This window comes from Apteryx mantelli, chromosome 4 (assembly GCF_036417845.1).
Source record: "Apteryx mantelli isolate bAptMan1 chromosome 4, bAptMan1.hap1, whole genome shotgun sequence".
NCBI lineage: Eukaryota > Metazoa > Chordata > Aves > Apterygiformes > Apterygidae > Apteryx > Apteryx mantelli.
Window position 1 is genome coordinate 84,266,019 of NC_089981.1, and position 13,382 is coordinate 84,279,400.

The 13,382-nt window shown below is 61.8% G+C and overlaps 3 protein-coding genes across 3 annotated transcripts; all 3 read right to left on the minus strand.

The window, feature by feature from the left end:
- Window positions 1-2,006: 2,006 nt before the first annotated feature.
- LOC136992024 (inositol 1,4,5-trisphosphate receptor-interacting protein-like 1) lies at window positions 2,007-5,247 on the minus strand. The gene is made up of 2 exons (XM_067295704.1): window positions 5,158-5,247; window positions 2,007-3,494 (listed from the first exon to the last, which is right to left on the minus strand). The coding sequence occupies exons 1-2, from the start codon at window positions 5,245-5,247 to the stop codon at window positions 2,007-2,009; spliced, it is 1,578 nt and encodes a 525-aa protein (XP_067151805.1).
- A 477-nt stretch (window positions 5,248-5,724) lies between these two features.
- Window positions 5,725-8,966, minus strand: LOC136992025 (inositol 1,4,5-trisphosphate receptor-interacting protein-like 1). The gene is made up of 2 exons (XM_067295705.1): window positions 8,877-8,966; window positions 5,725-7,212 (listed from the first exon to the last, which is right to left on the minus strand). The coding sequence occupies exons 1-2, from the start codon at window positions 8,964-8,966 to the stop codon at window positions 5,725-5,727; spliced, it is 1,578 nt and encodes a 525-aa protein (XP_067151806.1).
- Window positions 8,967-9,443: 477 nt separating this feature from the next.
- Window positions 9,444-10,928, minus strand: LOC136992026 (inositol 1,4,5-trisphosphate receptor-interacting protein-like 1). Its single transcript, XM_067295706.1, has one exon. It carries the CDS (start codon window positions 10,926-10,928, stop codon window positions 9,444-9,446), a length of 1,485 nt encoding a protein of 494 aa, XP_067151807.1.
- Window positions 10,929-13,382: the final 2,454 nt, after the last annotated feature.

Genomic DNA, 13,382 nt, shown 5'->3' on the forward strand with positions numbered 1-13,382 from the left:
AGGGGCAGGGGTGCCACAAGGGCAAGTGGCACTAGAGTGGGGACTCCGGAGGAGTGACTCCCTGTGCCCCCGGGGGAGCAGTGTCCTGCAGAGCTGTGGGCGCCCCTCACATGCCCAACACGTCTCTGGGCACCCGGGGGCGCTGGGAGCCCCAGACGCCTCTATCCCTGGCCCCCAAGGCGGCAACGCCCCCACCCAACGCGCTCCTGTGTGCGGCTCAGCCCTAGCTGCAGTGCTAGAAAGCCCCGGGAGGGAGCCAGCGTTTGTGCCCCAGCCCTCGTCCCGCCCAGCCTTGCCCCCCTGCCGCACTCACCCTGCAGAGGCTGCTGCAGCCTGGGCTGGCCCAGGCCGTAGTGCTGGGGGCCCAGCAGCGCTGCGGGGCCGACGCCTGCGGGTGCCCTTGTGACGGCGCCCTCCCTTTGTGACTTGTTGTCTGCGCTGTCACGGGGGCACAGCCCCTCTGCAGAGCCAGCCGGCCAGCCCTGGCCGTCATCCCCACCCCGCCTCAGCATGGGGTCCCGCATGGGCAGCCAGAGCTGAGGCCCCGGCACCCACCACCTGTGAGCCCATGCAGCAGCAGCACAGTGCACCTGTGGCCTCCCCTCATCAAGTGGGCAGAAGCACCCCCAAAAAAGCCCTTAACCCTTATGAGAACAAAGAAGAGGGTCTGTGGAAGGAGTTCCTCGACTTCCAAAGAGACGTTCAATATTTTCCGAGACAGGCGGATGGGCTCCAGCTCTTGTCATCAAACAACGAGGAGCCTTTGGGAAGGGACAAACTAGAGGAAGTCCTGTCCTCCTTCCCATGAGGGGTTTGTTCATTCTGAACCTTGCAAACCTCCTCCTTCCTTCTTCTCCTCTTGGAGTTCTTCTGCTGAGGCAGGTCTTAGCCCTGCAAGTCCTGAGAACCAAGCCTGAGAACCAAACAAGGGTGTCCCCAGTGAGAGCAGCAGCTCTCCCATGACTCCTGTCTCGGGGCGACCACTTGCCCCCTCAAGTGCAGGCACGGGGGCTGGAGAGGCCACTCTATGGCCCGCCACTCTGGCACGCTGTTGCCCATGGGGCAGCTGCTCCGCGGTTGCCAGAGCATGTCCGCTGGCCTAACCTGGGGCTGAAGGGACCTTGGTGAAGCGAAGGGGCCTCTTACCACGCACGCTCATAGGACCACACTCCCAGCACTCCCCAGGCCCAGGCATCTCCCTGTGGGGTGCTGGTGGCCAGAGGATGGAGAGAGCGGGAGACTCCCCTCTGCCTGGGGGGGATACCTCCTCTCCCTTCTCTCCCTCTCAGGGGCCGTACCTGGGTCGGCCGCGGGCTAGAGCTCGTTGGTCACTTCCCCCTAATTGCCCTAGAGCTCTCCAGGGACCAGAGAGCGCCCTGTGATGACGCTATCCAGAAAGATTTGCCGCTGCAGACAACCACGCCACATGGGGGCTTTACCTCTACAAAGAGCGATCGCTTCAGCTTGCTGCGAGATGCAGGCAATGCATGTTTGGGGGCGCAGCACTTGCCGCAGACCTTGCTGGCCATGCTAGCGCTGGCAGGGGTGCCCTAGCGCTGCCTGTTGAGCATGTGCAGCGTACATCTGATGCACCTCGGGAATGTCATCTGTGCGGCGCGCTTGCTGCTGTGAACTCGCTGTCTGGGACTGGGGCAAACAGGGCAGCCCGGTGTGTGCTAGTGTTTGTGAGTTCCGATCATCTCCCAGACTTGAGGAAATCTTGTGGGCATGTATCCCCGTGACGGGATGGGGCCCCATTCCCCACACAGTGTTGCCCTGACACTCACAGACAGAGTGCTCGTTAAAAGAGGCTAGTCTATTGGAATCTGTGCGTAGGCTAATGCTCCCGTGGGGAATGGGATGTCTCGAAAAGGCTGGGCAGTGGCTGTCCAGGTGATCACAGGGCCTCTGTCGCATGCCTCCTTGCAAGGGCGTCTTCAGCGGGATCGGGTGACATTGCTCAAACTGTGCTTTTGCTGAATTTCCGGAACCCTCTTCCAGCATGATTATAACAGGCTCCTGAGACGAACTTGCAGCCGCCTGAAGTCACGCAGTGCCTGAGCGTGGGCGTCCGGCTCCTGCGCCAGGCGCTGGAAGAGGTTGAGCGGGCTGGCCGTTTGGAAGGCCACTGGCAGAGGGACCTCTCTGGGCACCCTCTCGTTGCCTAGGAGGAAGTGGTGCAGCTGTTTGTCCTCCAGGCAGCGCTGCAGGTACTGCAGGATGCCATCCACCCGCTCCAGGAGATGTCCTCTGTGCCAACGTGACAGAGGTATGACTGTGAGCAGGTGCATCAGCACTGTCTTCAAGCAGTAGGTGGAAAAGCCTGTGCCCTCCAGGAGACGGGCAAAGAGGTTCAGACATGTCAGGTGGCAACTGTCCTGGGGGGCCTGCCTGGCCACGAACCTGAAGAACAGCATCTCTGGAACAGCACAGCTCTCCAGCCACGTTGTGCTGCTGGGGAGGCCAGCCCTTGCCTGCTGGCTGGTCAGGAAAACTCTCGAGTCGCCTTGCTGCACGCCAAACAGTATCTCGATGGACAAGGACCTCCCGGAGACCTTTTCCAGACGGAGCTTGCAGGAGCGGGAAGAGGGCAGCACCGTCAGCCGGCAGCGGTGTGATGCAGGCAAAAGCAGCCAGGCGTTCATCGCTGTTAGCTGGAACCAGCAGGCAGTTTTCTCGACGTCCAGGTAGGAGTGGCTGCACAGGTATTGCAGGAGGCAGGGGCCCTGATTCCTGCCCAGCTCAGCCTCGGGGCGGTGCAGGAAGCACCGCACGTCGCCCAGCAGCTGCTGCCTCAAGCACACGCACTCCAGTTCCACGCGAACGCGGCCGTGCCTCGCCGGCAGCTCCCCACCAGCGCCCAGCTCCAGGTGAAAGCAGTGCCCAGTTGGTGGCTTCAGGGGCACGAGCAGGCTGTAGACGGTGTCCCAATGGGAGCTCCAGCCTTCGAAGGCGCTGCCCACCCCGATGCATTGTTCCAGCCGTAGCAGAGGAGTATTCAAGGTGATGAGATGGCAGGCATGGAGCAGGTCGCCCACCAGCGCCTCCACCACCTTGCACCTTTTGGCCAGGTGCAGCACTGGCACCTGCATTTGCTGCATGAGAAACCTTCCCACATCCCATTCATTGACGGGGGCTTCCTCTTCCTCCTCACTGCTGGAGGAGCTCTCGTCACTGCTGCTCTCTGACTCGTCGGAATCGACCTCGGTGGCCATCCAGAAGAGCTTAAAGAGCAACACGAGGGCTCCAGGCAAGGCCCCAAAGGGCCACACCTCCCACATGGCCAAGAGCATATTTTTCAGGAAAAGTCCACTCTGCAGCTCCTGAGTCATCTTATCAAACTCCTGCTGCAGCCGAATCATCTCCTGCCTCAGCTGCTCTTCACGCTGCTGCATCCGCTGCTGCGTGGCCAGATCTATCTGGTCACCGACCTTCAGCGGGTGCGGAACAATGCCCAGCACAGCCAGGATGAGGACAATACCTCCAGCCATGGCCTAGAGGAGATGGGAGAGCAAGAGATGAGCCGGGCTGGGTGGGAGAGAGCTGGCGGACTGGGGGCAGGAGCCACAGGAGTGAAGGGGAAGGATGGGAGAAGGGGCAAGGGACCTTGGAGGCAGCAAGGACAGGGTTCGTGAGCGCTGCCTGAGCAGCAACGTGGTGGGGCCCAGGCTGCCAAGCCTGCCCTGAGGCCCAGCACTGTGGCCAGGCTTTGCCTTGGGAGGGGCAGGGGTGCCACAAGGGCAAGTGGCACTAGAGTGGGGACTCCGGAGGAGTGACTCCCTGTGCCCCCGGGGGAGCAGTGTCCTGCAGAGCTGTGGGCGCCCCTCACATGCCCAACACGTCTCTGGGCACCCGGGGGCGCTGGGAGCCCCAGACGCCTCTATCCCTGGCCCCCAAGGCGGCAACGCCCCCACCCAACGCGCTCCTGTGTGCGGCTCAGCCCTAGCTGCAGTGCTAGAAAGCCCCGGGAGGGAGCCAGCGTTTGTGCCCCAGCCCTCGTCCCGCCCAGCCTTGCCCCCCTGCCGCACTCACCCTGCAGAGGCTGCTGCAGCCTGGGCTGGCCCAGGCCGTAGTGCTGGGGGCCCAGCAGCGCTGCGGGGCCGACGCCTGCGGGTGCCCTTGTGACGGCGCCCTCCCTTTGTGACTTGTCGTCTGCGCTGTCACGGGGGCACAGCCCCTCTGCAGAGCCAGCCGGCCAGCCCTGGCCGTCATCCCCACCCCGCCTCAGCATGGGGTCCCGCATGGGCAGCCAGAGCTGAGGCCCCGGCACCCACCACCTGTGAGCCCATGCAGCAGCAGCACAGTGCACCTGTGGCCTCCCCTCATCAAGTGGGCAGAAGCACCCCCAAAAAAGCCCTTAACCCTTATGAGAACAAAGAAGAGGGTCTGTGGAAGGAGTTCCTCGACTTCCAAAGAGACGTTCAATATTTTCCGAGACAGGCGGATGGGCTCCAGCTCTTGTCATCAAACAACGAGGAGCCTTTGGGAAGGGACAAACTAGAGGAAGTCCTGTCCTCCTTCCCATGAGGGGTTTGTTCATTCTGAACCTTGCAAACCTCCTCCTTCCTTCTTCTCCTCTTGGAGTTCTTCTGCTGAGGCAGGTCTTAGCCCTGCAAGTCCTGAGAACCAAGCCTGAGAACCAAACAAGGGTGTCCCCAGTGAGAGCAGCAGCTCTCCCATGACTCCTGTCTCGGGGCGACCACTTGCCCCCTCAAGTGCAGGCACGGGGGCTGGAGAGGCCACTCTATGGCCCGCCACTCTGGCACGCTGTTGCCTGTGGGGCAGCTGCTCCGCGGTTGCCAGAGCATGTCCGCTGGCCTAACCTGGGGCTGAAGGGACCTTGGTGAAGCGAAGGGGCCTCTTACCACGCACGCTCATAGGACCACACTCCCGGCACTCCCCAGGCCCAGGCATCTCCCTGTGGGGTGCTGGTGGCCAGAGGATGGAGAGAGCGGGAGACTCCCCTCTGCCTGGGGGGGATACCTCCTCTCCCTTCTCTCCCTCTCAGGGGCCGTACCTGGGTCGGCCGTGGGCTAGAGCTCGTTGGTCACTTCCCCCTAATTGCCCTAGAGCTCTCCAGGGCCCAGAGAGCACCCTGTGATGACGCTGTCCAGAAAGATTTGCCGCTGCAGACAACCACACCACATGGGGCTTTACCTCTACAAAGAGCGATCGCTTCAGCTTGCTGCGAGATGCAGGCAATGCATGTTTGGGGGCGCAGCACTTGCCGCAGACCTTGCTGGCCATGCTAGCGCTGGCAGGGGTGCCCTAGCGCTGCCTGTTGAGCATGTGCAGCGTACATCTGATGCACCTCGGGAATGTCATCTGTGCGGCGCGCTTGCTGCTGTGAACTCGCTGTCTGGGACTGGGGCAAACAGGGCAGCCCGGTGTGTGCTAGTGTTTGTGAGTTCCGATCATCTCCCAGACTTGAGGAAATCTTGTGGGCATGTATCCCCGTGACGGGATGGGGCCCCATTCCCCACACAGTGTTGCCCTGACACTCACAGACAGAGTGCTCGTTAAAAGAGGCTAGTCTATTGGAATCTGTGCGTAGGCTAATGCTCCCGTGGGGAATGGGATGTCTCGAAAAGGCTGGGCAGTGGCTGTCCAGGTGATCACAGGGCCTCTGTCGCATGCCTCCTTGCAAGGGCGTCTTCAGCGGGATCGGGTGACATTGCTCAAACTGTGCTTTTGCTGAATTTCCGGAACCCTCTTCCAGCATGATTATAACAGGCTCCTGAGACGAACTTGCAGCCGCCTGAAGTCACGCAGTGCCTGAGCGTGGGCGTCCGGCTCCTGCGCCAGGCGCTGGAAGAGGTTGAGCGGGCTGGCCGTTTGGAAGGCCACTGGCAGAGGGACCTCTCTGGGCACCCTCTCGTTGCCTAGGAGGAAGTGGTGCAGCTGTTTGTCCTCCAGGCAGCGCTGCAGGTACTGCAGGATGCCATCCACCCGCTCCAGGAGATGTCCTCTGTGCCAACGTGACAGAGGTATGACTGTGAGCAGGTGCATCAGCACTGTCTTCAAGCAGTAGGTGGAAAAGCCTGTGCCCTCCAGGAGACGGGCAAAGAGGTTCAGACATGTCAGGTGGCAACTGTCCTGGGGGGCCTGCCTGGCCACGAACCTGAAGAACAGCATCTCTGGAACAGCACAGCTCTCCAGCCACGTTGTGCTGCTGGGGAGGCCAGCCCTTGCCTGCTGGCTGGTCAGGAAAACTCTCGAGTCGCCTTGCTGCACGCCAAACAGTATCTCGATGGACAAGGACCTCCCGGAGACCTTTTCCAGACGGAGCTTGCAGGAGCGGGAAGAGGGCAGCACCGTCAGCCGGCAGCGGTGTGATGCAGGCAAAAGCAGCCAGGCGTTCATCGCTGTTAGCTGGAACCAGCAGGCAGTTTTCTCGACGTCCAGGTAGGAGTGGCTGCACAGGTATTGCAGGAGGCAGGGGCCCTGATTCCTGCCCAGCTCAGCCTCGGGGCGGTGCAGGAAGCACCGCACGTCGCCCAGCAGCTGCTGCCTCAAGCACACGCACTCCAGTTCCACGCGAACGCGGCCGTGCCTCGCCGGCAGCTCCCCACCAGCGCCCAGCTCCAGGTGAAAGCAGTGCCCAGTTGGTGGCTTCAGGGGCACGAGCAGGCTGTAGACGGTGTCCCAATGGGAGCTCCAGCCTTCGAAGGCGCTGCCCACCCCGATGCATTGTTCCAGCCGTAGCAGAGGAGTATTCAAGGTGATGAGATGGCAGGCATGGAGCAGGTCGCCCACCAGCGCCTCCACCACCTTGCACCTTTTGGCCAGGTGCAGCACTGGCACCTGCATTTGCTGCATGAGAAACCTTCCCACATCCCATTCATTGACGGGGGCTTCCTCTTCCTCCTCACTGCTGGAGGAGCTCTCGTCACTGCTGCTCTCTGACTCGTCGGAATCGACCTCGGTGGCCATCCAGAAGAGCTTAAAGAGCAACACGAGGGCTCCAGGCAAGGCCCCAAAGGGCCACACCTCCCACATGGCCAAGAGCATATTTTTCAGGAAAAGTCCACTCTGCAGCTCCTGAGTCATCTTATCAAACTCCTGCTGCAGCCGAATCATCTCCTGCCTCAGCTGCTCTTCACGCTGCTGCATCCGCTGCTGCGTGGCCAGATCTATCTGGTCACCGACCTTCAGCGGGTGCGGAACAATGCCCAGCACAGCCAGGATGAGGACAATACCTCCAGCCATGGCCTAGAGGAGATGGGAGAGCAAGAGATGAGCCGGGCTGGGTGGGAGAGAGCTGGTGGACTGGGGGCAGGAGCCACAGGAGTGAAGGGGAAGGATGGGAGAAGGGCCAAGGGACCTTGGAGGCAGCAAGGACAGGGTTCGTGAGCGCTGCCTGAGCAGCAACGTGGTGGGGCCCAGGCTGCCAAGCCTGCCCTGAGGCCCAGCACTGTGGCCAGGCTTTGCCTTGGGAGGGGCAGGGGTGCCACAAGGGCAAGTGGCACTAGAGTGGGGACTCCGGAGGAGTGACTCCCTGTGCCCCCGGGGGAGCAGTGTCCTGCAGAGCTGTGGGCGCCCCTCACATGCCCAACACGTCTCTGGGCACCCGGGGGCGCTGGGAGCCCCAGACGCCTCTATCCCTGGCCCCCAAGGCGGCAACGCCCCCACCCAACGCGCTCCTGTGTGCAGCTCAGCCCTAGCTGCAGTGCTAGAAAGCCCCGGGAGGGAGCCAGCGTTTGTGCCCCAGCCCTCGTCCCGCCCAGCCTTGCCCCCCTGCCGCACTCACCCTGCAGAGGCTGCTGCAGCCTGGGCTGGCCCAGGCCGTAGTGCTGGGGGCCCAGCAGCGCTGCGGGGCCGACGCCTGCGGGTGCCCTTGTGACGGCGCCCTCCCTTTGTGACTTGTCGTCTGCGCTGTCACGGGGGCACAGCCCCTCTGCAGAGCCAGCCGGCCAGCCCTGGCCGTCATCCCCACCCCGCCTCAGCATGGGGTCCCGCATGGGCAGCCAGAGCTGAGGCCCCGGCACCCACCACCTGTGAGCCCATGCAGCAGCAGCACAGTGCACCTGTGGCCTCCCCTCATCAAGTGGGCAGAAGCACCCCCAAAAAAGCCCTTAACCCTTATGAGAACAAAGAAGAGGGTCTGTGGAAGGAGTTCCTCGACTTCCAAAGAGACGTTCAATATTTTCCGAGACAGGCGGATGGGCTCCAGCTCTTGTCATCAAACAACGAGGAGCCTTTGGGAAGGGACAAACTAGAGGAAGTCCTGTCCTCCTTCCCATGAGGGGTTTGTTCATTCTGAACCTTGCAAACCTCCTCCTTCCTTCTTCTCCTCTTGGAGTTCTTCTGCTGAGGCAGGTCTTAGCCCTGCAAGTCCTGAGAACCAAGCCTGAGAACCAAACAAGGGTGTCCCCAGTGAGAGCAGCAGCTCTCCCATGACTCCTGTCTCGGGGCGACCACTTGCCCCCTCAAGTGCAGGCACGGGGGCTGGAGAGGCCACTCTATGGCCCGCCACTCTGGCACGCTGTTGCCTGTGGGGCAGCTGCTCCGCGGTTGCCAGAGCATGTCCGCTGGCCTAACCTGGGGCTGAAGGGACCTTGGTGAAGCGAAGGGGCCTCTTACCACGCACGCTCATAGGACCACACTCCCGGCACTCCCCAGGCCCAGGCATCTCCCTGTGGGGTGCTGGTGGCCAGAGGATGGAGAGAGCGGGAGACTCCCCTCTGCCTGGGGGGGGATACCTCCTCTCCCTTCTCTCCCTCTCAGGGGCTGTACCTGGGTCGGCCGTGGGCTAGAGCTCGTTGGTCACTTCCCCCTAATTGCCCTAGAGCTCTCCAGGGCCCAGAGAGCGCCCTGTGATGACGCTGTCCAGAAAGATTTGCCGCTGCAGACAACCACACCACATGGGGCTTTACCTCTACAAAGAGCGATCGCTTCAGCTTGCTGCGAGATGCAGGCAATGCATGTTTGGGGGCGCAGCACTTGCCGCAGACCTTGCTGGCCATGCTAGCGCTGGCAGGGGTGCCCTAGCGCTGCCTGTTGAGCATGTGCAGCGTACATCTGATGCACCTCGGGAATGTCATCTGTGCGGCGCGCTTGCTGCTGTGAACTCGCTGTCTGGGACTGGGGCAAACAGGGCAGCCCGGTGTGTGCTAGTGTTTGTGAGTTCCGATCATCTCCCAGACTTGAGGAAATCTTGTGGGCATGTATCCCCGTGACGGGATGGGGCCCCATTCCCCACACAGTGTTGCCCTGACACTCACAGACAGAGTGCTCGTTAAAAGAGGCTAGTCTATTGGAATCTGTGCGTAGGCTAATGCTCCCGTGGGGAATGGGATGTCTCGAAAAGGCTGGGCAGTGGCTGTCCAGGTGATCACAGGGCCTCTGTCGCATGCCTCCTTGCAAGGGCGTCTTCAGCGGGATCGGGTGACATTGCTCAAACTGTGCTTTTGCTGAATTTCCGGAACCCTCTTCCAGCATGATTATAACAGGCTCCTGAGACGAACTTGCAGCCGCCTGAAGTCACGCAGTGCCTGAGCGTGGGCGTCCGGCTCCTGCGCCAGGCGCTGGAAGAGGTTGAGCGGGCTGGCCGTTTGGAAGGCCACTGGCAGAGGGACCTCTCTGGGCACCCTCTCGTTGCCTAGGAGGAAGTGGTGCAGCTGTTTGTCCTCCAGGCAGCGCTGCAGGTACTGCAGGATGCCATCCACCCGCTCCAGGAGATGTCCTCTGTGCCAACGTGACAGAGGTATGACTGTGAGCAGGTGCATCAGCACTGTCTTCAAGCAGTAGGTGGAAAAGCCTGTGCCCTCCAGGAGACGGGCAAAGAGGTTCAGACATGTCAGGTGGCAACTGTCCTGGGGGGCCTGCCTGGCCACGAACCTGAAGAACAGCATCTCTGGAACAGCACAGCTCTCCAGCCACGTTGTGCTGCTGGGGAGGCCAGCCCTTGCCTGCTGGCTGGTCAGGAAAACTCTCGAGTCGCCTTGCTGCACGCCAAACAGTATCTCGATGGACAAGGACCTCCCGGAGACCTTTTCCAGACGGAGCTTGCAGGAGCGGGAAGAGGGCAGCACCGTCAGCCGGCAGCGGTGTGATGCAGGCAAAAGCAGCCAGGCGTTCATCGCTGTTAGCTGGAACCAGCGGGCAGTTTTCTCGACGTCCAGGTAGGAGTGGCTGCACAGGTATTGCAGGAGGCAGGGGCCCTGATTCCTGCCCAGCTCAGCCTCGGGGCGGTGCAGGAAGCACCGCACGTCGCCCAGCAGCTGCTGCCTCAAGCACACGCACTCCAGTTCCACGCGAACGCGGCCGTGCCTCGCCGGCAGCTCCCCACCAGCGCCCAGCTCCAGGTGAAAGCAGTGCCCAGTTGGTGGCTTCAGGGGCACGAGCAGGCTGTAGACGGTGTCCCAATGGGAGCTCCAGCCTTCGAAGGCGCTGCCCACCCCGATGCATTGTTCCAGCCGTAGCAGAGGAGTATTCAAGGTGATGAGATGGCAGGCATGGAGCAGGTCGCCCACCAGCACCTCCACCACCTTGCACCTTTTGGCCAGGTGCAGCACTGGCACCTGCATTTGCTGCATGAGAAACCTTCCCACATCCCATTCATTGACGGGGGCTTCCTCTTCCTCCTCACTGCTGGAGGAGCTCTCGTCACTGCTGCTCTCTGACTCGTCGGAATCGACCTCGGTGGCCATCCAGAAGAGCTCAAAGAGCAACACGAGGGCTCCAGGCAAGGCCCCAAAGGGCCACACCTCCCACATGGCCAAGAGCATATTTTTCAGGAAAAGTCCGCTCTGCAGCTCCTGAGTCATCTTATCAAACTCCTGCTGCAGCCGAATCATCTCCTGCCTCAGCTGCTCTTCACGCTGCTGCATCCGCTGCTGCGTGGCCAGATCTATCTGGTCACCGACCTTCAGCGGGTGCGGAACAATGCCCAGCACAGCCAGGATGAGGACAATACCTCCAGCCATGGCCTAGAGGAGATGGGAGAGCAAGAGATGAGCCGGGCTGGGTGGGAGAGAGCTGGCGGACTGGGGGCAGGAGCCACAGGAGTGAAGGGGAAGGATGGGAGAAGGGCCAAGGGACCTTGGAGGCAGCAAGGACAGGGTTCGTGAGCGCTGCCTGAGCAGCAACGTGGTGGGGCCCAGGCTGCCAAGCCTGCCCTGAGGCCCAGCACTGTGGCCAGGCTTTGCCTTGGGAGGGGCAGGGGTGCCACAAGGGCAAGTGGCACTAGAGTGGGGACTCCGGAGGAGTGACTCCCTGTGCCCCCGGGGGAGCAGTGTCCTGCAGAGCTGTGGGCGCCCCTCACATGCCCAACACGTCTCTGGGCACCCGGGGGCGCTGGGAGCCCCAGACGCCTCTATCCCTGGCCCCCAAGGCGGCAACGCCCCCACCCAACGCGCTCCTGTGTGCGGCTCAGCCCTAGCTGCAGTGCTAGAAAGCCCCGGGAGGGAGCCAGCGTTTGTGCCCCAGCCCTCGTCCCGCCCAGCCTTGCCCCCCTGCCGCACTCACCCTGCAGAGGCTGCTGCAGCCTGGGCTGGCCCAGGCCGTAGTGCTGGGGGCCCAGCAGCGCTGCGGGGCCGACGCCTGCGGGTGCCCTTGTGACGGCGCCCTCCCTTTGTGACTTGTCGTCTGCGCTGTCACGGGGGCACAGCCCCTCTGCAGAGCCAGCCGGCCAGCCCTGGCCGTCATCCGCGTGAGGTAACGGCCCTAACGGCCGTCCCTGACGTAAGGGCCCTAACGGCCGTCCGCAGGGCGGCGGCGCTAACCGCTGTCCCTGAGGTAAGGGCCCTAACGGCCGCCCGCGAGGCAGCGGCCCTAACGGCCGTCCGCAGGGCGGCGGCGCTAACGGCTGTCTGTGAGGTAACAGCCCTAATGGCCGTCTGCGAGGTAACGACCCTAACAGTCGTCCGCAAGGCAGCGGCCCCAATGGAGGGAGCTGGCCGTAGGGAGGCAGCATTCGCCAACACAGAGGGTACAGGGTCTGTGTGAGCTCTGGCAGGGCTGCTTGGGGAAGATGGGGTCATCTGCTGCTGGTGCTGGGGCCCAGAGGCAGGCGTATGGGGCTGCCAGAGCAATGGCCCGCGGGTGGAACTGGAGGGGAGCATGGACACTGCTCAGGGATGTGTGCAAAGCGATGCCTCAGATGGTGCAGCAGCCTGCGGCACCTGAAGCCCATCTGTAGCATGACACGGGTGAGAGCTGTGCCCAAAGCAATGAGGTTCCAGCATGAAGGCCGATGCCGAGGTCATGGAGTGCTGCTCTGGGCGGCTCATCAGTGAGAGCAGATTGTGAAGGTGGCCGCTTCCCTGAAAAGCACGTTAGCAGTATAAGTGGGCAGCTTTGGCAGACATGCAGCAACTGATTGCACCTGTTGCTGCACCCTGTACTTGCACTCCTGGCTGGCATTGGCATCTTGCGCTGCCTTTGGGGGTGGCTGCGAGTGTCGTTGCTTATCCCCTGCATAGGGCCTGTGCCGAGAGTGATGGCTAGCACAAGCTGGGCCCTACCAGGCCCACTATGGAAAGAGGCAAGAGTAGGTGTCATAAGAGCACGGCCCTGTGAGAGTCCCTAAACTCCACAGACCCTGGCTGATGGACATAGGGCAGCTGCAGTAAGAGTCCTGTTAGCTCACTAGCAAGCCAAGGGCACACGTGGTGGGATGCAGCATTACTCTGGGCCTTTTGTAGGGAAGGAAGCTTTGCAGTGGGAAGGTCAGGCTGCAGCCTGCAAACCCCTGCGATGGGAGACGCAGAGAGACTAGATGGTCTCCCTTTGAATGTAATCTTTCAAAGACCCGTCAGCTGGGAGAGGGTTGCAATGGCTTCGCCTGTCTTGGACAGACTGGCCGCGTTCTGCCCCTTCTGACTGCATGTGGAACAAGAGCCCAGGCTTCTGCAGCACTGGGGCAGACGCAGCTCTTTTGATATCATGATTATCAAACAGCTTGTGAGTCTTCCCCAACACACAAGGGCTGTATTTCTGCCAGAGGTATCCCAACTACAAATAAGCATGCAGCTGTTGTGTCACACATGTGCAGTCAGGCCAGCACTTCACCGACACGTGGCCTGCGGTGCGGGTGTGCGTGCTTTGAGTGCAGCACATCTGCAAAGGCTTAATCTTGCTGGCCATGCTAGCGCTGGCAGGGGTGCCCTAGCGCTGCCTGTTGAGCATGTGCAGCGTACATCTGATGCACCTCGGGAATGTCATCTGTGCGGCGCGCTTGCTGCTGTGAACTCGCTGTCTGGGACTGGGGCAAACAGGGCAGCCCGGTGTGTGCTAGTGTTTGTGAGTTCCGATCATCTCCCAGACTTGAGGAAATCTTGTGGGCATGTATCCCCGTGACGGGATGGGGCCCCATTCCCCACACAGTGTTGCCCTGACACTCACAGACAGAGTGCTCGTTAAAAGAGGCTAGTCTATTG